Source organism: Danio rerio, chromosome 13 (genome assembly GCF_052040795.2).
Source record: "Danio rerio strain M-AB ecotype USA chromosome 13, GRCz13ab, whole genome shotgun sequence".
Classification (NCBI taxonomy): Eukaryota; Metazoa; Chordata; class Actinopteri; order Cypriniformes; family Danionidae; genus Danio; species Danio rerio.
In genome coordinates this window covers 49,567,501-49,589,815 of record NC_141033.1, presented here as the reverse complement: position 1 = coordinate 49,589,815, position 22,315 = coordinate 49,567,501, and the positions used below count along the sequence as shown (strand labels likewise).

General features: G+C 37.4%; 2 protein-coding genes and 1 long non-coding RNA gene across 23 annotated transcripts in view; 2 read left to right on the top strand and 1 right to left on the bottom strand.

Annotated features, from left to right (window-relative positions):
• slc29a1a (solute carrier family 29 member 1a) overlaps window positions 1–22,315 on the top strand; it is a 378,565-nt gene that overhangs the window by 96,879 nt on the left and 259,371 nt on the right. For 5 of the 21 annotated variants that reach the window (XR_015505287.1, XR_015505279.1, XR_015505282.1 and 2 more), the window contains exons 12-14: window positions 5,717–5,916; window positions 6,992–7,488; window positions 9,108–10,926. The exons of 2 other annotated variants lie outside the window; for them this stretch is intronic. Coding sequence is in view for 6 of the 19 variants with exons in the window: in XM_087278161.1 (XP_087134287.1) it covers window positions 5,717–5,916; window positions 6,992–7,103 (312 nt within the window). In the remaining 13 variants the exon portion in view is untranslated. 21 annotated transcript variants of the gene reach the window in all.
• LOC147834318 (uncharacterized) lies at window positions 7,720–11,352 on the bottom strand. The gene is made up of 2 exons (XR_015506478.1): window positions 10,426–11,352; window positions 7,720–8,687 (listed from the first exon to the last, which is right to left on the bottom strand). It is a non-coding gene; the product is annotated as an uncharacterized LOC147834318 (long non-coding RNA).
• LOC141377073 (uncharacterized) lies at window positions 17,036–19,080 on the top strand. Its single transcript, XM_087279835.1, has one exon. The coding sequence runs from the start codon at window positions 17,262–17,264 to the stop codon at window positions 18,918–18,920; it is 1,659 nt and encodes a 552-aa protein (XP_087135961.1). The 5' UTR covers window positions 17,036–17,261; the 3' UTR covers window positions 18,921–19,080.

Sequence of the window (22,315 nt, the reverse complement as noted above, 5' to 3'; positions counted from 1 at the left end):
CAGAAAATATAAATCTGTGTTCCTCCAAACCAAACCCTTATGACTTGCTTTTTCTGTGCAAGTAGATGTTTAGCAGATTCTTGTAAAGCGTCACCAGAGGCTGTAAACACTGAGAAAATATTCTATCAAAGGGATAGTTCACTTAAAAAATGAGAATTGCTTCATCTCCTCGTGGTTTTAGGCCTTTATGAGTTTCTTTTTTGCTGTTTAACACAAAAGAAGATATTTGAAGAATGCTTGCTCATCCATTGACTACCATAAAAATTATTACTAAGGAAATCAATGGAAGCAGCAAGCAACATTTTTCAAAATATCTTCTTTTATGTTTTAACAGAAGAAAGAAACTCAGGCAGGGTTTAACACTAAGGATTTTTTCTACCGGTCCGATCGGCCCAGTGGTTCCGATTTTTACTTTGTTTCTTGATTCTAAGACAAATTAAACTTTGGCCGATCAGGCCAGTAACAATCCTGTCTACTGTCCTGAGTGTCTCTCACGCTGGCCCAGGGCCATCGGGCAGTCATTATTAAGCCTTATCACATTTGGAGCAAGTGAAAGTAAAGGATAGAATTTTCAATTTTGGGTGAACTATCCCTTCATATTGTGAAGTCTGATGATAGCTTTGTGTGCTGAACAGACTTAAATTCATGTTGTTATTCATGCACATTTTGTCAGTTTCACTAAATGATAACTTTAAATGCATCTCACAAGTAATCCATATGACCAGAGAAACATTCACAGTATAGTCGCTTGAATAACTGTTTGAAAACAAGTTGATAATTTTTTATTTATTTATAGATGCCAAAATAATATGCATCACAGATTTTGTCTGTGCTTTTACAAATGTAGAATATACTCTTTATGAAATATTGAATTCATCAGTTATCATAATAGAAGATCTTTATTATAGTAGTATTATTTTTGTAATACAAATGTGGAAGCCATCAGGGTTTCATATATATATATATATATATATATATATATATATATATATATATATATATATATATATATATATATATGAAACCCTGATGGCTTCCACATTTGTATTACAAAAATAATACAGTAGGCTTGGGCGACGTCAAACGTCCTCCCTATTTTACCCTGGTATCCGGTGTTACCGTGCATAATAAAAAAAATATTCTTTAAATAAGGCTTTACTTTTGGCAAAACTTTTGGCTTGTGCCTAAACCATTCAAAAACTGAATACCATATATGCGACCTTAGGCTCGCGGTCACCTGTTTGTCTAATTCGTATTAGTGATCTGTGCATCAAGTTCTCTCTCATTCACACACAAACAGCATCACGTGTGCTTGCTTGCTTTGGAGCTATATTGTTAGACCGTGCGCCTGCTCCCTTTCAAATTACACCAAGAGTTACCGACAGCTCCCGCGCTTTATACGGAAAATTATTCCCGCACCGCAAGAAATCTGGTCGGCTCCCATGGAACAGCAGTGGGAATGCAGACCTCTAGTTTGTATTTACCACGTCTTCCTTCTTGTCCAGTCAAAACCGTATGAGAAAACCAAATGAGAGGCGTCTTTAAGCTGCCATCACCAAAAAAGACTTTTACATAAAGTATTAAATACATCTCAGTAGTTTAGCACTTTCTCCTTGTGTCATTTCATTGTGATTACATGGAACTCATTTATCAGATTTGTTTTATTTTCATGTTTGTTTTGTTTGGGTTTTTACCAAAATCTGGTTCAATTTCATGTGAGCAGCTCCTTTAGAAATATTATTCCCAGGAAAAACAGGACGTGTTCAATACTTATTTACTCTGCTGTAAATGAAGTAATAGGTATAAATTAATGAAATGTAGGATAATATCGTATATTATAGTGTAGTATAAGATGCTACAACTTATATCAAGGATATTTGAGTTTATTAGTATATCAGATATTAACTTATATTAGATATATTTTGTTTTAATAATTGATTGATTAATAATTGTGGCCAACAATGAGTGATTTTGTGTTGTGAAAATGCATAAAAATTTTATTAAAAAAAAAAAAAAAAAAAATCTCAGGAACCATTGGACTTAATCTCTCATAGCACAGTTATAGCATATGCCAGAAAGTTATCATAATAAAATTACGGTAGATTACAAAGTGTTTGTTTGTTTATGCATGCATGCAAATGTAGCAGCAGATATCTAGATTTTATCTCATAGTGCAAATTAAGTACTTTAACTTTTATTTGTTTATTTATGCATGCAAATATAATAGATATAAATGATCCATCCCTTTATAATACAAATATAGTAGATATTAAGAGTTTATTTATTTACTCATTACTTGATATCTACTGTTTGTATGCATATTTAGAGGTTATCATTATGATGTTAAGGTCATTGGTGACGCTACTAAACAAACTCTGAGAACTCAGTAACAGTCAGGGTTTTCCATCATGAAATGTCAGTTTGATCATCTTGATAATGTTGTTTGCATGGTTTACACTAAAGCCAATTAGCATCTATAGGCATGTGGCAGCTCATTTCCTCTCATCAAGGTCAGTGTTTATATTGAATTCAGCCTGTTATCTGGCTTTCTGCTTAAAAATGTCAAACTCATTTACAGCTGATCAGGGAAAACTGATTAAACTATGTAGGGAAAGCTCAGAGGAAATCACTCTGGAAGATCTTTATCGGTGTTGGTGTTTTCAGTGAGCTGGCTGACGCTCATGTGCTGCTTTAATTCACTTGATATATTGCACTATTGTATTTTACACTATATTGTATTATATTAAATAATTTTACATTATTTTATTATATTATTACTATTAATATTGTAGTGTTGTTACTATTGCATAATGTTGCATAATAATATATATTGCATGACAATAATATATTACACGACATTATTAAAAATGTTGTTTTTGTTATTATTATTATTACATTAAACCGTTTACATAAGAGTTTTAATTAAAAGGTGTGTAATTTAATTCACAGGGGGGCTAATCATTTTTTACTTCAACTGTGTGTAAATATGTAATTTGCCACACTTATAAAGAGGGTGGAGGGTGATTGAAAAATGCTTAAATTTGGCTCTGGAAATGGTGTAAATGCTGAATAGTGTGTTTCTGAATAAGAGTTATCTGATTGTCTATTGGTTGGATAAGAGCTGAGTATCATGGGAGAAGTGTCTGCTGCCGTAGATCAGCCTGTACTCGTATGAGGATTGTAAACAAAGTTTTATCCAAGCGATGGCTATAAATTTGCCATATTTATAGCTGGTATTGTCATGGGTTTTCAGTATTTTAAGAGCAAATCTTTGTTCACATGGATGGTCATTTGAGGACAGAATGTGATCGAGATGCTGAAGGATGGATTTTTTTGGAGGGTTTCTCATGAACTGATCAATTTTAGTGGTGAACCAGACTAGGATGGGTTTTATAACCTTTATAGTAGGTCGCTGGTTCGAGCCTCAGCTGGGTCAGTTGGCATTTCTGTGTGAATTTGCATGTTCTCCCCGTGTTGGTTTCGTCTGGTTTCTCCCACAAGTCCAAACACATGTGCTATAGGTGAATTGAGCTAAGCTGTCTGTAGTGTATGTGTGTGAATGAGTGTGTGTATGTTTCCCGGTGATGGGTTGTGGCTAGAAGGGGCATCAGCTGCGTAAAACATTTGCTGGATAAGTTGGCGGTTCATTCCGCTGTGGCGACCCCTGATTAATAAAGGGACTAAGCTAAAAAGAAAATGAATTGATGCATAATTGGGGTTTAAAGAGTGGCATGGTGGCTCTGTGGTTAGCACTGTCGCCTCACAGCAAGAAAGTTGCTGGTTCGACCCCTGGCTGGGTCAGTTGGCATTTCTGTGTGGAGTTTGCATGTTCTCCCTGTGCTGGTGTGGATTTAACTTCAGGTGTTCCGGTTTCCCACACACTCCAAATTGGAGAATTAAATAAACTAAGGGCCTACTCACACTATGCCATCCGTACCGTGCCCAGGCCCGTTTCCCGGATCGTTTGAGAAGTGTGAGTGCGTTGAATCGGGCTCAAGCACGGTTCACTTGGCCGGCCCTGGCCCGGTTGGAAGAGGTGTGCCTGAGCGCGGTACACTTGGGCTTTGGCGCGGTACGCTTGTGTGTGAGCGCGAAACGCGCCAAAGCCCGAAACCGAAAGCGAGACGTGACTTTTAAGGGACTTTTTGATATGGATTTATTAATCATTCTTACTGTTCAGTGATCGCAAACTGCCGTAGTTTATTAAAGACGAGAACTCCTCACAGCACGCCAGCTGCGCGCCTTCAGCAGATCTCCTCATTCCTGCAGCACGAGAGCTTAATGATTGTTTATGAGCGCCAAAAGTGGCGGATCTGTTCGGTAAAATATCTGACTGTGTGTCCCCGCATCCCTAAGGACTGTTTGGCGAAATATTTGACTGCATGTCACTGCATAACAAACGACTGAAAGGATATAACTAGAGAAATCTTCACTGTGCTGCTAAATGAGAGCGTATGGCAAGCCGTTTTAACATTTAAACCTTGTTCTGACTATCCATAAATATATTTAGAGATATAATTATATATTTTGACAAGTCATTATTATAATTCGACTTGTCAGAATGACAATTAGAGATATCTGCAATTACAATTGTACTAGTACGAAATCAGATTGGAGATATCTGCAAATATCTTATGACTAGTCATATTCCTCCATTGACTTCCATTGAAAAATATTTGCAGATATCTCTAACTGAGTTTTGACTCGTCAAAAATCCAATTCAAGATATCTACAACTGTAATTCGACTATTAGTAAATTAATTAGAGATATCTTCAAATAAATTTGTAAATATCTCTAAATATTACGAATTAAAGACATCTCCAAATGTATGACTAGTAAAAACTCAGTTAGAGATATCTCTAATTACAATTGTGCCTAGTCAAAACTCATTTAGATATCTGCAAATATTTTTCAATGGAAGTCAATGGAGGAATATGACTAGTCATAATATATTTGCAGATATCTCCAATCTGATTTCGTACTAGTACATTTGCAATTGTAGATATCTCTAATTGTTATTCTGACTAGTCGAATTATAATTATGACTAGTCAAAATATAATTAGAGATATCTCTAAATATATTTATGGAGTCAGAACAAAGATTTAAATGCTAAAAAGGCTTGCCATAGAGAGCGCTTCTGAACAGCGCAGCAGCGATGACGTAAGCGTGCCGAGGCCCGATATGGTGTGAGCGCGGGCCGTCGGGGGAGACGGGAGGGGGGACAAGCGTGCTTTGGCCCGGTTCGAGGCAACTGTACCTAGTGTGAGTACGGCCTAAATTGGCTGTAGTGTATGAGTGTGTGTTTGAATGTGAGAATGTATGGGTGTTACCCAGTACTGGGTTGCAGCTTGAAGGGCATTTGCTGTGGTTTTTAAAAAAATTATTTAATGTGTAATAATGATGTAATATATAATAATTTAACAATAGTAATAATAATAATAATAGTAACAGCATTATCATCGTCATGTAATACTAATAATATAATATAAAATTATTTAATGTAATGTAATATATAATAATGTAATGTAGAAGTAATAATAATAATGGTAACAGCATTATCAATAATGTCATGTCATAATATTGCAATGTAATTTAATATAACCAATGGTTTATTCCTATTACAGTAATGAACGGGATGCAATACATTTCCATGCATCTTATTTTTTGTATTCAGTTTAAGTCTTACATGTCTCTCTCTCTGTCTCTTTGTTCAGCCTGGTAAAGACAGTATCTGGCTGCCCATCCTGGTGATTGCGCGTGTAGTCTTCGTTCCTCTCTTCATCCTCTGTAATGTTCAGCCCAGAAGTTTCCTGCCGGTGGTGTTTTCTCATGACGCCTGGTACATCATCTTCATGATCTTCTTCTCCTTCAGCAACGGATACCTGGCCAGTCTCTGCATGTGCTTCGGGCCAAAGTGAGTACCAAAACACATCCATTCAGAGTAAAATATGTAGTCAGCATCTAGATAACACATTTTAGGTAATGCAGTCATATTCTAAAGTATTTCTAAAGGTGCTGTGGACTTAAAATTTTCCCCGGATGTTGATAACAACCAAATAAAAAAATTCTATATATGCAAACAAATCTAATTAGTTTGAAATTAAATGTTTCCCAGAGATGGGTTGCAGCTGGAAGGGCATGCGCTGCGTAAAACATGCTGGATAAGTTGATAAGTTTCAATCCTCTGTGGCGACCCCTGATTAATAAAGGGACTAAGCCGAAAACAACATGAATGTAAATTAAATAACCCTGGGAAAAAGGTATTGAACACATGAAGAAAAGGAGGTGTAGAAAGGCAGTGAAAGCCCAGACAGCAGCCGAAATCTTTCAGTAGTTCTTCAGCAAAGTGTAAATGAATATCAGCTGCTTCTGTCCAACATCTACATCAGCAGGAGAATGAAGATGAAACCAGGGTGGACATTTCAGCAAGACAATGATCCAAAACACAGCCAAAAACACTCTCAAATGCTTTCAGAGAAAGAAAATCAAGCTGTAGAATGGCCCAGCCAATCACCTGACTTAAATCCAATAGAGAATCCAAAATAAAGCTCAGATTTGATAGACGAGACCCACAGAACCATCAAGGTTTTGACACAATGTTTGTCCTCCCCGAGCAATGCATGCGACTTTGTTCTCCAAATGAGAGGCGTCTTTAAGCTGCCATCACCTAGGACTGGAATTGGAAACCACTGTATTAGATGATGAGCTAAGTGCATTTATAGGTGATCGCTTCAACTTAAAGTTTGGAAAACCTCAGTTCTAACGCCTATTCACATAGGGCATCTGTGTAAACAATTTCCATTCATTTTAAATCGAGTGCCTTCAAGCATTGCCAAACTCAAATGTGGATCCATCAAGACATGTTAGATCCGTTTTCAAGCACCAACGCAGGCGTCAGCCAATCAGATCGCTTTAAGCAAACATTAGTGCAGTAGTTTCTCCCATCACTACTTCAAGACGTCTCCTAATGTTTTATGTCTGTCCCACAGGAAAGTGTCCCAGCATGAAGCCGAAACCGCAGGAGCCATCATGGCCTTTTTCCTCTCTCTGGGCTTGGCTGTGGGAGCCGCGTTATCCTTCGGTTTCCGGAACATGATCTAGAACCGTGGCCTAGTTCTCAGTGTGACGATGAAGAGGAGGAACTTTGAATCCCAGTGCACACTAAGCCAGAGAGAGTGTTCATACTGCACATTTATACATAACATCATTCACATGTTTGTCCCTCTTGAGCCAGCAGGAACAGACAAGAGAGACTCCAGAATAACAATCATCATCTGCTAAAAACAAGCCAAAATTTATCTCCTTTTCTTTTTTTTACGTCCTTTTTTGTATATGGTTTTAAATTGCCAATTCAGTATTTAGCAATAATGTATAGCTTAGGTTAACCCCTTTGAGTTTTAGTTCTTTTTTAAATGTTTGTATAGGTATTAACGGTTTTATTTGTTTCGTTTTAGACATGCAGCTATTAGGGCAGCAGTAGGTCACTGCGAAAAATTAGTTGATGAGTATTTACAGTACTTTCAGTTATGAATATAAAACAGTTCTTAAATTAAGATGCATTTACTTGTTTTCTGAAAATATTAGTGTTTGCGCTAACAGTTTACTTGAAGGGGTGTTTGCAAGACTGTTATTTAAGGTCCTATGATGTTTTTTTAGATGTTAAGATTTCTATAAGATAGTGTTGCTCCAAAACAGTCACATAATTTGCATTTAGGAGATATAAAACTGATATAAACATGTACAGCTTGTAGTTTGTCACTTCCACATATATGGAGCAACGATTTTTTTTTCATGTCACCTCATGCTTAAGTTTCTCATCAAATCTTGACCAATGAAAAAACTCCCTAGTTTCTGACAAGCCCCGCCCCCTTCATGGCGCTTTTCATTTGATGCACTTGAGCTCAGTCTCTCTCATTGGCAGAGCAGTGATGAAACGAAAAACTATTGGCTGCTTTTATTTAAAGGGGAGGAGCTACCCTCTCCGTGTTTTTGTTGAGATTACATCAAATGAAACACTTCACGGGACCTTTAAACATTTATAATCATGATATGACGCGTCAAGAATGTGAATGAGAATGCTTATGACAAGTATTAAGTGTCCTTTGCTCAATTGTCATTTTTTTATGACAACTTGACATAAATACAGCACAGCCAGCCTTCATTTTTGTCTTGACAACTTGACGTGACCTAGACATAATAACTTGTCATAAATCTGTCATTAACATGATTGTCCTGAAGCTATTATAGATGCATTTTGAATATTTTTCTATATATTTCATGTTTTCTATGTCACTGTATTGTTTTCATTAAAAGTGTCATTAATATTAGTTTCATTAAAAGCGTCTGTTATATTTTTTAACAGCATCATTAATATTTAAGGACATTTTAATGACATTTAGCTTGTACCACTATAGTTGAGGTCAAAATAAATATTCATGACACATTATGGATTCAAGACAATCATGTTTATGACAGATTTATGACATGTAATGTTTTCTTGGTAATGTCAAGTTGTCATGACAGGCAAAAACAGGTTGTGAAGTATTCATGTCAAGCGATGTTATCTTTGCATTTAAAATGTCATAAGCTAATGACACTTAATACCAATTATAAACGTGCACATTCAGATTCTTGACACGTGTCATGTCATGATTATAAAGGTTAAATGACTCTCTTATGAACACCCTTTTAAGTAAAATGTTAGCATTTATGTCAACTTGGTCAGAAATAGTCTGACTAGACCCAGAGCCTGTTGACATATCTTTTGATTTCTGTCATGACAGCGCTGGGAGAGATTGAGTATGGTATATAAATATGTACATGGCATTGTTAATATGTTTGGTCTTGGGAGAATAGTTCTGCTTTAAACATAAACAATTCATTTTGAAAGTTTTTTTCAGAAACATATTCAGAAAATGTGTTTTGATTTGAAAATGTTTGGATATTTGGGTTACACTTTACATAGAGCTTGTATTAGTTAAAGGATAGGTGTCAAAGTCAATTCCTGGAGGGCCGCGGCTCTGCACAATTTTGCTCCAAACGAGTCATAAACACCTTCATTAGTTTGATCAGCTGTGTTTGATTAGGGTTGGAGCAAAACTGCAGAGCTGCGGCCCTCCAGCAGTTGACTGACGCTTATGAGTAAATGTATTTATTAACATGAACTAAATTCATTACAGTATTTGTTAATGATGCACTGATACCAGTATCGGGTTGAAACTTGGTTTTAATACTCGTATCGTACATGAAATGCCAAAAACACGCACCGATACCACTCAACTATGTGGAACTACCTGACTTCAATGTATTAACGGATCTATTATATATTAATAGCTTAGTCATTATAAACAATCCGTTAATAAAATACATTATTAACAAATAATCTGTCAAAAAGATCTGTCCATGCTTAATGATAATAAGCTTAATAAGGTCTATTGATTTACAGGGTTATCAACAATCCGTGTATATATTTGACTTGGAATAGCCCTCTGTTAAAGATTTTGTTCATCCTTGCTACAGGCAAAAAAAAAAACCTCCTTTCAAATTAATTGCACTTTCATTAATACCAAGTAAGAAGTATCGGATTCGCTTCTCGATTTCAGCGATTACACCAATTAAAATACTCCTACTGGTATCGGTTCATCCCTTGTATTTATTCATCTTTGTTAACATTAATTAATGAGGGGGAAAAAAATCTATATTAGTTCTTGTTAACTCAGTGCATTAACTAATGTTAACTAGCATGAATTTGAATGTTAATAATGCATTGATAAATGTTCAACTCGGATTATTAAATGCTATATAAGTAGTGTTTATTATTTGTTCATTTTAGTAAGTACAGGGTGGGCCATTTATATAGATACACCTTCATAAAATGGGAATGGTTGGGAAAATTAACGTCTTGTTTCTGGTACATTAGTATATGTGAGGGGGCAAACTTTTAAGATGTGTGGTGACCATGGTGGCCAATATCAGGTTGGCCATCTTGGATGGTGTGAAGATAGAAGATGTGCAGCACCTGAAACTAGGGATTCTGGGAGCCTGTGCTGGCATTTCTCCAGCGGTGTTGCTATCAGTGGGAGAAGAGGGTTGCATTGACAATCCAACACAATGGGCAGCACATTGAACACATTTTATAAGTGGTCAGAAACTTGTAAATAACTCATGAAAGAATACAGTTACATTAAAACCAAGCACGCCATGGTTTTTCTTGTGAAATTTCCAATGAGTTTGAGGTGTCACATGACCCTCTTCCTATTGAAAAAAACAAAAGTTGGATCCAAGATGGCCGACTTTAAAATGGCCACCATGATCACCACCCATCTTGAAAAGTTTGCCCCCTCACATATACTAATGTGCCACAAACAAGACGTTAATATCACCAACCATTCCCATTTTATTAAGGTGTATATAAATGGCCCACCCTGTATATTAACCAACATTAATGGAATCTTAGAGTAAAGTGTGACTTATATTTGTACTGAAAAACAAGACATTAGTTTGCAGTGGCTCTAGAGAAATTGTACTGTATAACATCATTAAAGGGCCCCAATTACTAATGGCATTTTGAATGTTAAAATCAGTTCAGATGTCTGCTGTTCATGTTGTTCGCTGCATGTGTTGGATTTAATCATGTTTTAAGTAGTATCTGGCCTGAGTGCACTGAATGAAGGTTTATCATTTTAAATGAAATCAAACGTGAAGGCCTAAAAATGTTACATTGACATTATTATTATTATTTATACAATTGTTTTATATCAGCTTTTTGTATGACATGTATTTTAATGCAGCCTGTATGATTCTAACACCATGTACGTGCACAACTTGCTTTGGTGCCTTTTGAATGAATTTTCTTTTTCAAAAAACTGACAGAACTGAAATGTGTGGAGTTGAAGGGCTGGAAATAAACATGTTTCTGTTTGTACATGGATGGTGTTGTCTATCCTGCACTAAAAACACTCCTCTGTATCTCAGCAGACTCGTAATAGAGTTGGTACAAAAAGGTAATCACACATGAAAAATACAATAGTAATTTATAATACATACTACAGTGTTTTTTTAACCAATAAGGAGTAGTATTTGTAGTATTCACTTCAAAATGGCGGAATCCGGGTCTGTTGCTCTTGGTCATTCTAAGCTCTTTGCATAAAGTTAAATCATAACAGTTACCATGGTTTCTATTTCAAACTATAGTAAACTAAAGTTTGAAACTATAGTTTAAAATAGAAGATGAGTGGGCCTCGCTACTCCCACCCACCATAACCCTCGCAGCGAGGTCCCACTACCGGCCCCCCGTGTTTCCCTGAGGGTCCTTGGGGGTTGTTTGCTCCCTGCCTAGGGCTCAAAGGCCGCCTCGCCCCAGGGAGTGCACGAGAAGACCGGGCGCCAGGCCGTGCCAGTATTCACTGGATGTTGCTCAGCGGCACATTTCAAGCAACAAACACGTAATGTTCTTCGCGATATTATGTACGCAAACCGCAAGGAACTACAGCACAGACGGGCCCGGGTGAAGCTTCACGAAGCGGACTTCGTGAGATTGGCGTGGCTCCACTCGTACCGTCGGTATTGAACTCACCTTGGTCAAGTTCAAACAGCAACACCGAGCAAACTGACAACGCTGACAGAGAGCACACGAGCTTTATAGGAATGCATATGCAAATTTTTACAAGGCACGTCACTGTTGTCTCGTTGTCATAGCGAGCGCTGAAGAGGGCTCACCTGATTGGAGGATACAGACTCGGGAATCTGCGTCACGGCGAGTTGCCGTCTGCTGTGGACAAAAATATATTAAATATATTCAATATATATTTTTACATTTTTGGTGCTGTGTAATATTCGGAGATGCAGTAGAATATGGAGACAGATGACAGATGTCCATCACCCTTTTCTGATCACAGATGCATCTCGATAACTATTCCTTTTTTAGATACTGTTAACTTATGTAGAATCAATTCTTACTGGAAATTGAATTGTTCATTGCCCAACTATAAAGAAGTAAATGAAAAAATCGAATTTATAATTTGCAAGTACTGTAAAAAAGCAAACGAGGAAAATGTTTTTGGAAAGAATTGGGAGTTAGCAAAATATGAAATTGGAAAGTTTTTAAGAACATTTAGCAGTAAATATGAAAATTAGAAAATGAAAATATTATAATATGCAAAATTTCCGATTTTTTATCTAAAACTGTTTTATCTGATAGTGAAAAGGTTGAATTTGCCCATTATCAAAATAAATTAGATGAAATCTATCAGAAAAAAGCAGAGGGAGCATTTATTAGATCACGGAAAAGATGGTTGGATGAAGGTGAGCAGAATTCTTCTTATTTTTTTTAGATTGGAAAAGCAACAACAGCAAAAAAAATCTAATTGAAAAACTTATAATTAATCAATCATTATGTGAAGACCAGAAGACTATTGCTAATTTTTGTGCCAAGTTTTATAGTGATTTGTACACCTCTAAATTTAATAAACAAAATGCTTTAGATTTTTTCGAAACATTATCTTGTATAAAAAAATTGTAGAGTGCTGATCAGGCTTTTTGTGAGGCTCCAATCACATTAACAGAAGTCGAAGAAGCAATTAAATCATAAAAACTGAATAATCTCCTGGCACTGATGGCTTTATTTCAGAATTTTACCATATGTTTAGTAAAAATATTGCTCCATTCTTGTTAAGCGTTTATAAGGAAAGTACAGATCACTCTTTTCTCCCACCTACTTTATGCCAAGGTGTGATTACGCTAATCCCCAAACCACATAAAGATCGAAATTAAGTAGATAATTGGCGTCCAATAACTTTGTTGATCCTAGACTATTCTGATATGATTGATGGAGACAGTTTCATATTTTTTTTGGATTATTATAAAGCCTTTGACACTTTAGAACATGTTTTTTTTATTTCAAGCGCTTAAAGAAATTTGGTTTGGTGCTACTTTTTGTAAAATAATTAAAATTTTATATAAAAATGTAAATAGCTCTATTAAGTTAAGCAGTAGTACTTCCCCAAGATTTTTTTTTACATCGTGGAGTAAAGCCAGGGATGCCCAGTATCACCTTATTTGTTTTTAATTGCAGTGCAGTTTCTTAATTTACATATTAAAAGGAGTAATTTAAAAGGATTTACTATTGGAAGTACAGATCTGATTATAAGTCAACTAGCAGATGATACAACATTTTTTTTTTTTATTGTCATGGAATTTTTATTCTTGCAAATAGCATTTTACATTTTAATAACGATCCACAAAACAATCCCCAAATAAAACAATCAACAACTACAAATGAATGAATAAATAAAATGAACAAAATAATAAAAATTAAATAAAATACAAATATAGAAGAAAAAAAAATTACAATTACAAGCCATATATATACATACATACACATGTACCTTCACTCAATCCACATCTAAGGTTTTTAAGTGATTAAAGAATGCAATAAATTGTTGCCATTTTTCAAAAAAATGTTCTCCCCTACCTCTGATATTGTATTTAATTTTCTCAAGTTTTAAAACGAAGACCAAATCTTTGAGCCATAATGAAATAGAGGGGGGTTGTGGGGAGGTCCAAGACAAAAGTATTCTGCACCTAGCGAGAAGAGATGCAAAAGCCACAATGTCAGCGTGTCTCCGGTTTAAAGGTTGACACTGAGAGGGAACACCAAAGATCGCGATTAAAGGGCAAACAGCTAACTTGACCCCCAGAATATCTAAAACAATTTTAAAGAAAGTAAACCAGTAATTTTGCAACTTGGGACAAAATACAAGCATATGACCAAGGTTACAAGGTGATAGTTTACACTTATCGCACATATCAGAAACATTGGGATACATTTTAGAAAGTTTGGCCTTTGAGAGATGAGCTCTGTGTATTGTTTTAAATTGTATAAAACTAAGTCTAGCGCATGAAGTGGAGGTGTGCACATCGTCCAATACTGCACTCCAGTAGTCAACTTCAAACTCTAAGTCAAGTTCCTCTTCCCAGGCCCTGATAGCTTTAATGTTATGAGAATTATCCTTTGGCAAAGCAACATTGTTTTTAAAAGATTAATCTCAAGTGGCGGCTGCATTAAATACTCTACAAACATTTTCCAGTGCATCTGGTTTAAATCTTAATTTAAATAAATGTGAATTACTTCCCATTAAAAATTGTGGTGTTTCCTCAATTTGTGGAGTAGCTGTTAAAAACTCAGTATCTTACCTTAGCTTAAGTATAACTAACGGTAAAAATAGATGTGATGATAACTTTAATCCAATCGTTGCAAAAACTAAAAGATAATTGATTAGTTGGCTTCAAAGAGGTCTGTCTATTAAAGCAAGAATTTTGCTCACCAAAGCAGAGGACCTGTCTCGTCTCTCCTATGCAGCTCAATCTCTGCACGTAGATGAGCCTACAAGTAAACTTATAGATAAAACTTTAACAGACTTTGTCTGGAAAAATAAATGCCACTATATGAAAAAGACTGTTATAATAAATTTGTATAATAAAGGAGGTCTTAACTGTATTGATTTCTGCTCTTCAAATTATACTTTCAAAATTAATTGGCTTAACCAGTATCTACATAAAGAAGACTCAATTTGGAATATTTTGGAATATTTTCTTTTGTTGGAGGCTTTTAATTTTTATTGATGTGTAATTATAATATAACCAAAATTCCTGTTAAACTTTCAAATTTCCATCAACAAGTACTTCTGGCCTGGACTATAATTTATAAACATCATTTTACTCCTCACACATTTTCTATTTGGAATAAACAAAATTTTTAAATAAAAATAAATATTTGTTTTTCAGTGATTGGTTTAACAATGGTTTGCTTTTAGTTAGTCAGTTATTTAACAACAGAGGTTTTTTTAATGAATTACTTTGAATTTATTTCTGCGTATAACATACCAGTAAGTCCCAAAAATTCGCCATTGTTATGGGAGCTATAACATCAGGAATTACTATGCTCTTTAAAGGTAGCATTCATCTCCCTCCTAAAAAAGTGTAGCCTTCTGATCCGACAGAAACGTTTATAGGTAAAATTTGTTTTTCAAACAAAAAAGAAATGACAAAATTAGATTGAAAAAGTTGCTGCATTGTCCCCTGTAATCTCTTATTGGAATAATATCTATAGAGATTTGATATGGGAAAAATATGGTCTTTGCAACATAAATATTTTCTCACCAACAAGGTCAAAGAAGTGTCTTTTAAATTGATCAACAAATTTGATCCTATAAAACTATTTTTGAAAAAGTTTAATTCTAATATTGATGTAAAATGTTCATTTTGTCAATTTCATACTGGAACTGTTTTTCATTTATTTTGGGAGTGTAATTATGCTGTACAATTTTGGAAACATATTGGATTATTTATTAATGATAATATACAACAAGATGTTTCTGATACTTTTAAAGAAATTGTTTTTGGTTATTATGAATCTGCCCCTACTAAGAGAAATGCTTGTTTTGTTATAAATTTAATTTATTTTCTTTGTAAATTCCATATCCACAAATGCAAATTTACTAATACTAAACCATATTTTCCTGTTTTTTTGCAAGAATTTAGTCATTATATACAATTAATTTCATTATCTAAAAATAAGAAAGCAAACAGAACTATTTCATTCTGTAATGACTTTAATTTATGTACTGTTCTTGATTCTTAAATGTCTTACCCTCAAGTTTACATCATGTTCTTTATTCTTTTTTTTCTGTCTTTCTCTCTCGTATCTCTTTTTTCATTGACAATGTAATTCATATTCTGTATTGTAAACAAATATTGCTACAAACTTGTCAACTGTTTTTTTTTTTTTTTTTGCAAAAAATCAAAATAAAAAGTTTTCATTACCTGACTTATTTGGAGGAATACTTTGGTTTGAACTAGGTTTGGACACCACATTTTTCTTCTGATTCACAGTAAAACAGCAGGTCTGAGATCAGCTGAATGTCGTACCTCGGGTCTGAGAGAAAAAAAGCAATCTCAGTCCACTTATTTGGTCCACATGAATGCGTGGGGTTCACACAACAACTCGAGTTTATTAAAATATTCCGCACAATTAGACAAACTGACCTAGTTTTATTTTAATTTAATAAATCCTGACACGTGTGAAAACATCAGATACTTTACAAGATGGTTAAACTAGCGAAATGTTTGTTGCAAAATAGGGAACTTTGGTTGTTGGTGCATTCTGTTTTATTTACTCCCACAAACAAACAATACTATTATTACGACAGTGTTTCTGAACTATATGATACTATTTACAACACTTTTAAAATGAATGCTACATAATATAGAACGGATAGCTATACGTTGGTTTTTACTAAACTGTGTAGTGTATCCTGTATTAAATTACAATATCGATGAATGTGTTTATAGTTGTTAGGCTATGACGTTAGTAGTTATAGTTGAATATTACCACAACATATAATCAAAGACGATTCAAAAACAGTACTATGACGTGGTATACGTGTATGCAGACACTTAAGCAAAATTGTTACCAAATTAGAATTTTTATTACTCCCACAAACAGTAACGACAGTGTTTCTGAACTATATAGTGTGTAGTAACGTTACACAAAAAACGAATGTTATTATAGTGAACAGATAGCTATACATTAACGTTAGTTTTTACTGCAGTAAACTGTGGCGTATAATGTATTTCCTACAGTATCGATTAATGTTTATAGTTGTTATAGCTAACGTTATTTAGTTATAGTTGTATCATATAATATTACCACAACATATTAATTCAAAGACTTCACTATAGTATGGTTCAAAAACCCTATATTTGCTATGAAGTGGGTGGTTTTACTGTAGATGTGAAGGGTGATTTAGAACTTCTGCTCGATGATTCGTCGATGCTTTTAGGTGAACTGTACTTTCGTTACTCTTTATTTTCAAAGAAGTATATTTCGCACGGGTTGTGATTTATTTTCTGTAAATGTGTCAAGCATTTACAGAAATGTGGGGACGGGTGTCCTCGTCGCCTGGTCTCTGGATGGCGCTGTTTTGAACTCAAATCTCCACAAGCTTAGCTTTTAAATCCCCTGTTGTTCCTGTGACGTTCTGCGCTGCTATGGTGACCAGAGAAGCTAGTTTTGAAGAGCAGATTCACGCGCGAATAAGTATTACATCACATTTCTACAACTACAGATTAAAATGTCGAATTAAACCCACGTTTTGTGTAGTATGCGCACACTGCTTTAGCAGCTCCATCCTCGATAAGACGGATTAGTAAACAAGCTGTACTCACAGTCGCTCAAACGCACGCACCCAGCAGGTATTAATGGAGCGTATAAAGTCAACATCCCCCCTCCTGCATTTAAATTTAGATAATTTTAACTCCCCAGAAGCTGAAGACAGCAGATATGTTCTGACAAGTCCGCGTTCGCTCGAATCCTGTGCAAAACTGGGAGTGAAACCTGTTGATCTGCTGTTCAGATCCTTCACAGAGTTCATCAATGAGAATCAAGGATCTCCCCTGGAGGAGGTGAGCGGATTATTTGAGGAACATGAGAAACAACGAAGAGAGCGACTGAGAATGTGTCGAGAGGAGAGAGAGCGGATCATACAAGAAGACTTGAGCAGAAAATCATCCCTAAAACCATTTACGGCATTGGGAACCATTCAGAATCAATGCGCAGAGTCAAAAACAAAACCTATCGCTGAAATTGATGATAATAATTCAAAACCAGAGACACGTGGTCATAAGTTCCCACACACTTTCAGTCTGGCCGACCTCAGACGTTCTCCCGCAACAGAGCGACGCCTGAAGATCCTCACTGAGGAGATCAGCCGCAAACTAAACATCGCACTCCCTGAAAAAGACCACAAAATCGCTTCGCTGATGCTAGCCAAACATGAAGAACAGGAGATTCGCTTGCGTCAAAGCCAATCTGAGAAGGAGCACCGCGAGGAGGAGCAGAGGAATGAGGAGCTCCGAAGAGCTCACTTAGAGAAAAAGCGTCGGAAACAACTTTTGGAGCACATCCGACAATGGCAGGAGGATTTAGAGGAGCGGAGGAGGCGCAAGCAGCAGGAGGAGGCCATGATTGTGGAGCGGCAAAAACAGGAGGTGCTCCATCACGAGGAGCGCTGGAGGAGATCAGCAAAGGAGCAAGAAGCAAGTCGTAGATTCAAGCACGATTCAGCGAGTAAAGATGCGAGAGAGCGCAAATGTTACCAGGAGAGACTCCTGCGGGAGAAGGAGCGCAGTGAGGAGGCGCAGCGAGAAAAGGAGGTTCATGCGGCGGCTGAAAAAGCAGAGCAAGCATTGAGAAGCAAACAAATCCAGGAGACGAGAGCAAAAAGGAGACTGCAGCAGGAGAATCGAAGACAGCTACTTAAACACCTCCTGCTGAAAAAAGAAGCGGAGGAAAAGGAGCGCGCGGAGAAGGAGATGCAGCTAAAACACTTACAAGACAAGCTGAAACGCTCTGAGATGAACCATGCGCTGGTTTTAGAGGAGAGGGTGGAGAAAATGCGGCAGCATGCGGTGAAGGAGGAGCAGCAGATGCGGATGGCGCTGCAGCGGGCGGGAAGGGAGGACAGGGAGCGGCTGGAGATTAGGCGAACGCTAGTGCAGCGCTGCAAACTGCGGACTGAGCATGCTGTGCTGCACGCGCAGGAGAAGCTGCGAAGCCGAGCTCAAAACATCAAGACGGAGAACCATGAGAAGGAGAAACACCATCGCAGACTGCAGGAGCGAGTGCTGGAGGAGGAGAAAGCGCAGTGGGAGGAGAAATGCACAGCAGTGATGATGAAGGAGGAGCGCAGGGAGAAGCTGCACAGGGATAGAGCTGAGGCTCTGGAGCGGAGCCGGAAGGTGGCCCGCGCCTCCTGCTATATGCGGGACAGAGTGAAGGAGCACACTGCACCACGCACCTTTGACCAGATGGCAAGAGAAGCCGAGCTGACTGCGCAACTGAGCCAGCTGAACTTATGATTAGTGATGATATAAATTAAGCTTGTTTGAATGGGACATTTTTACCAGCAGTGTTAGACAGCAAAGAACCAGCTCTTTTAAAGTATTAATGTTTTTCTTAAAGAGACAGTACACCTAAATTAAAAAGGACTCGCCGTTTACTCAGGTGGATCTAAACCTCTGTGAATTTCTTTCTTCTGTTGAACACCAAACAAGATATTCTTCAGCTGGACTTATGAAGAGTGGGGAATCTTATTTGAAAACTATAATTAACATTACTAATCAATTAATCAATCGCAATCAATTAGCAATCAATGAAAACACAGAAGTGTATAGGCACATTTGTATGAGTGTGAATGAGGGTGTATGGGTGTTTCCCAGTGATGGGTTGCTGGAAGGGCATCAAACTGCCAACTATTACAGTATATGTTTTTACACAGCGCATGCCCTTCCAGCTGCAACACAGTAATGGGAAACACCCATACACTCTCTCATCCACACACTCATACACTACAGCCACTTTAGTTTATTCAGTTCACCTATAGCGCATGTGTTTGGACTGAAGGGGAAACCCACGCCAACATGGGGAGAACATGCCAACTCCACACAGAAATGCCAACTGGCCCTACCAAAACTCGAAACAGCGACCTTCTTGCTGTGACGCGACAATGCTAACCACTGAGCCACCGGTCATACTTAGTTCATAATAGTAAATGTATTACAACCAATTAAAAGACAGAGGTGTAACTGCACGTTGCCACCAGAAGTAATTCATTCATTCATTCATTCATTCATTCATTCATTTTCTTGTCGGCTTAGTCCCTTTATTAATCCGGGGTCACCACAGCGGAATGAACCGCCGCCACCAGAAGTATTAAACGACACATACTGTTTTTGTTAAATGGGTAGCACAATCGCCTCACAGCAAGAAGGTCGCTGGTTCGAGCCCTGGCCTAATCAGTTGGCATTTCTCTGTGGAGTTTGCATGTTCTCCCCGTGTTGGCCTGGGTTTCCTCTGGGTGCTCCGGTTTCCCCCACAGTCCAAACACGTGGTATAGGTGAATTGGATAGGCTAAATTTTCTGTAGTGTACGTGTGTGAATGAGTGTTTGTGGATGTTTCCCAGTGATAGATTGCAGCTGGAAGGCGTCCACTGCGTAAAAATATATGCTGGAGAAGTTGGCGGTTCATTCCGCTGTGTCGACCCCTGATTAATCACTGGCTGCATCACTGTCTCCTCTCCACCAATCAGCTGGTGTGTGGTGTGCGGTCTGGCGCAAAATGGCTGCCGTCGCGTCATCCAGGTGGATGCTGCACACTGGTGGTAGATGAGGAGATTCCCCCCACTGTGTAAAGCGCTTTGAGTGCCCAGAAAAGCGCTATATAAATGTAAGGAATTATTATTATTATTAATTATTAATAAAGGGACTAAGCGTTAAAGAAAACGAATGAATGTTTTTATTAAAGGGATCGTTCACCCAAAAACCTTTTTCACTATTTACTCACACTCAAGTGGGTCTATGTTGTGAAATGTTGTAAAAAAAAAAAAAGCTGCCAACAGAGGAACGAAACCTAAACACGTTTGAAACATGGAAGATGAGTAAATAATGGGTAAACTGTCCCTTTAAGAAAGAGATGTTTGTAATACTAAGAGATTTATCAAACCACACACAGTTAATAAGCCTTTTAGACTGTACTAAAGACAGGCAAAGCACTTATCATGAATTAGTTTATTTATTGACTTTTATTTTATATGATGATGATTTTATATGATTAATATTAATATTTCTTTCTGTAATATCATGTCTGATATGGACTTGGATTTGGACAGAAGCTGACATTGTGCACATTTACCTGGCCCACCTTAAAGTATTTATGCAGATTAATTAAATAAGTCGTACAGTGGAATATTGAATTAATAATCATATTAGTGTAAATGCCATCAAACATAATTAGCATATTTTGAAATGTAAAATTTAGCTTCAGAAGTATTACGACAGTGTTGAAATTTCAGTTATTTCATGTTTTTACATATGACGTGGGCGAAGCAGTGGCGCAGTAGGTAGTGCTGTCGCCTCACAGCAAAAAGGTCGCTGGGTCGCAGGTTCGAACCCTTGGCTCAGTTGGCGTTTCTGTGTAGAGTTTGCATGTTCTCCCTGCCTTCGCGTGGGTTTCCTCCGGGTGCCCCGGTTTCCCCCACAGTCCAAAGACATGTGGTACAGGTGAATTGAGTCGGCTAAATTGTCCGTAGTGTATGAGTGTGTGTGTGAATGTGTGTGTGGATGCTTCCCAGAGATGGGTTGCGGCATGAAGGGTATATGTGCGTAAAAACTTGCTGGATAAGTTGGGGGTTCATTCCGCTGTGGCGACCCTGGATTAATAAAGGGACTAAGCCGACAAGTGAATGAAACATATGAAGTGAACATTACAAATGTGTTTATTAAGCCAAAACTATTAAAAAATATTTCAGATGACTAAAGACAGGCTGTTTGTTCATATGAAAGATTTTATTAATGTATTGTCTTTTATTTGACTCTCAATTAATGTAATAAACACTTCAGTAGCCAATAAAGTTTAAGACTTGTGTTTTTGGAAACGAATCGGGGATTCTTCAAGAGTTCACACTTAGCTGATGATTCATTAAAGCTTGTTTGGCATGCTGTCCCGGGAGAGAGCCCCGAGCTCAAGGGATCCTCAAGCCCGGGGCTTCCCCCCATTTGCATAGCGAGAGGGGAGCCTGAGCTCGGTAGATGTCAGAACTCCCCGGCTGCGGTAGCTAAGGGAACACATGAGAAGGGGGCTAAACAAGTGCTTGATTATTATGCATGATGTATATCTTTAGACGGTGAGAGGAAACCGGAGGACCCGGGGAAAACCCTCGCGGAAACGGGGAGAATATACAAACTCCTCACAGAAACGCCTACCAGCTAGGCAGAACCAGGGCCGGTAGTTTTCTTGCTGTGGGGCTCACAGTGCTAACCACTAAGCCGCCGTGCCGCCCGATCAATGGTAAAGGAGGAGAACTGGGGATGAAGGGGGTTTTCTTCCAAACGAAGATAAAGTGGACTAAAACTGTGGTTCTTTATAGTAGATTAGGGCTCATATGATTGGAAGATAGCGATTAGCAAATACGAGACCGGCCGTGATAAATCATAAGCAAGTGATCCTCTCGAAATTAGTTTATAAACAATGTTCACTTATGTAGAGTTATTGCATGCATAAATGAAAATAAGACTCTATAAACAAAAACTGCATGTTTTAAAGTAAATAAGGGCGGCTCAGTGGTTAGCACTATCACAGCAAGAAGGTCGCTGGTTCAGTTAGCATTTCTGTGTGGAGTTTGCATGTTCTCCCCGTGTTGGAGTGGGTTTCCCCCACAGTCCAAAGACATGCGCTGTAGGTGAATTGGATTAACTT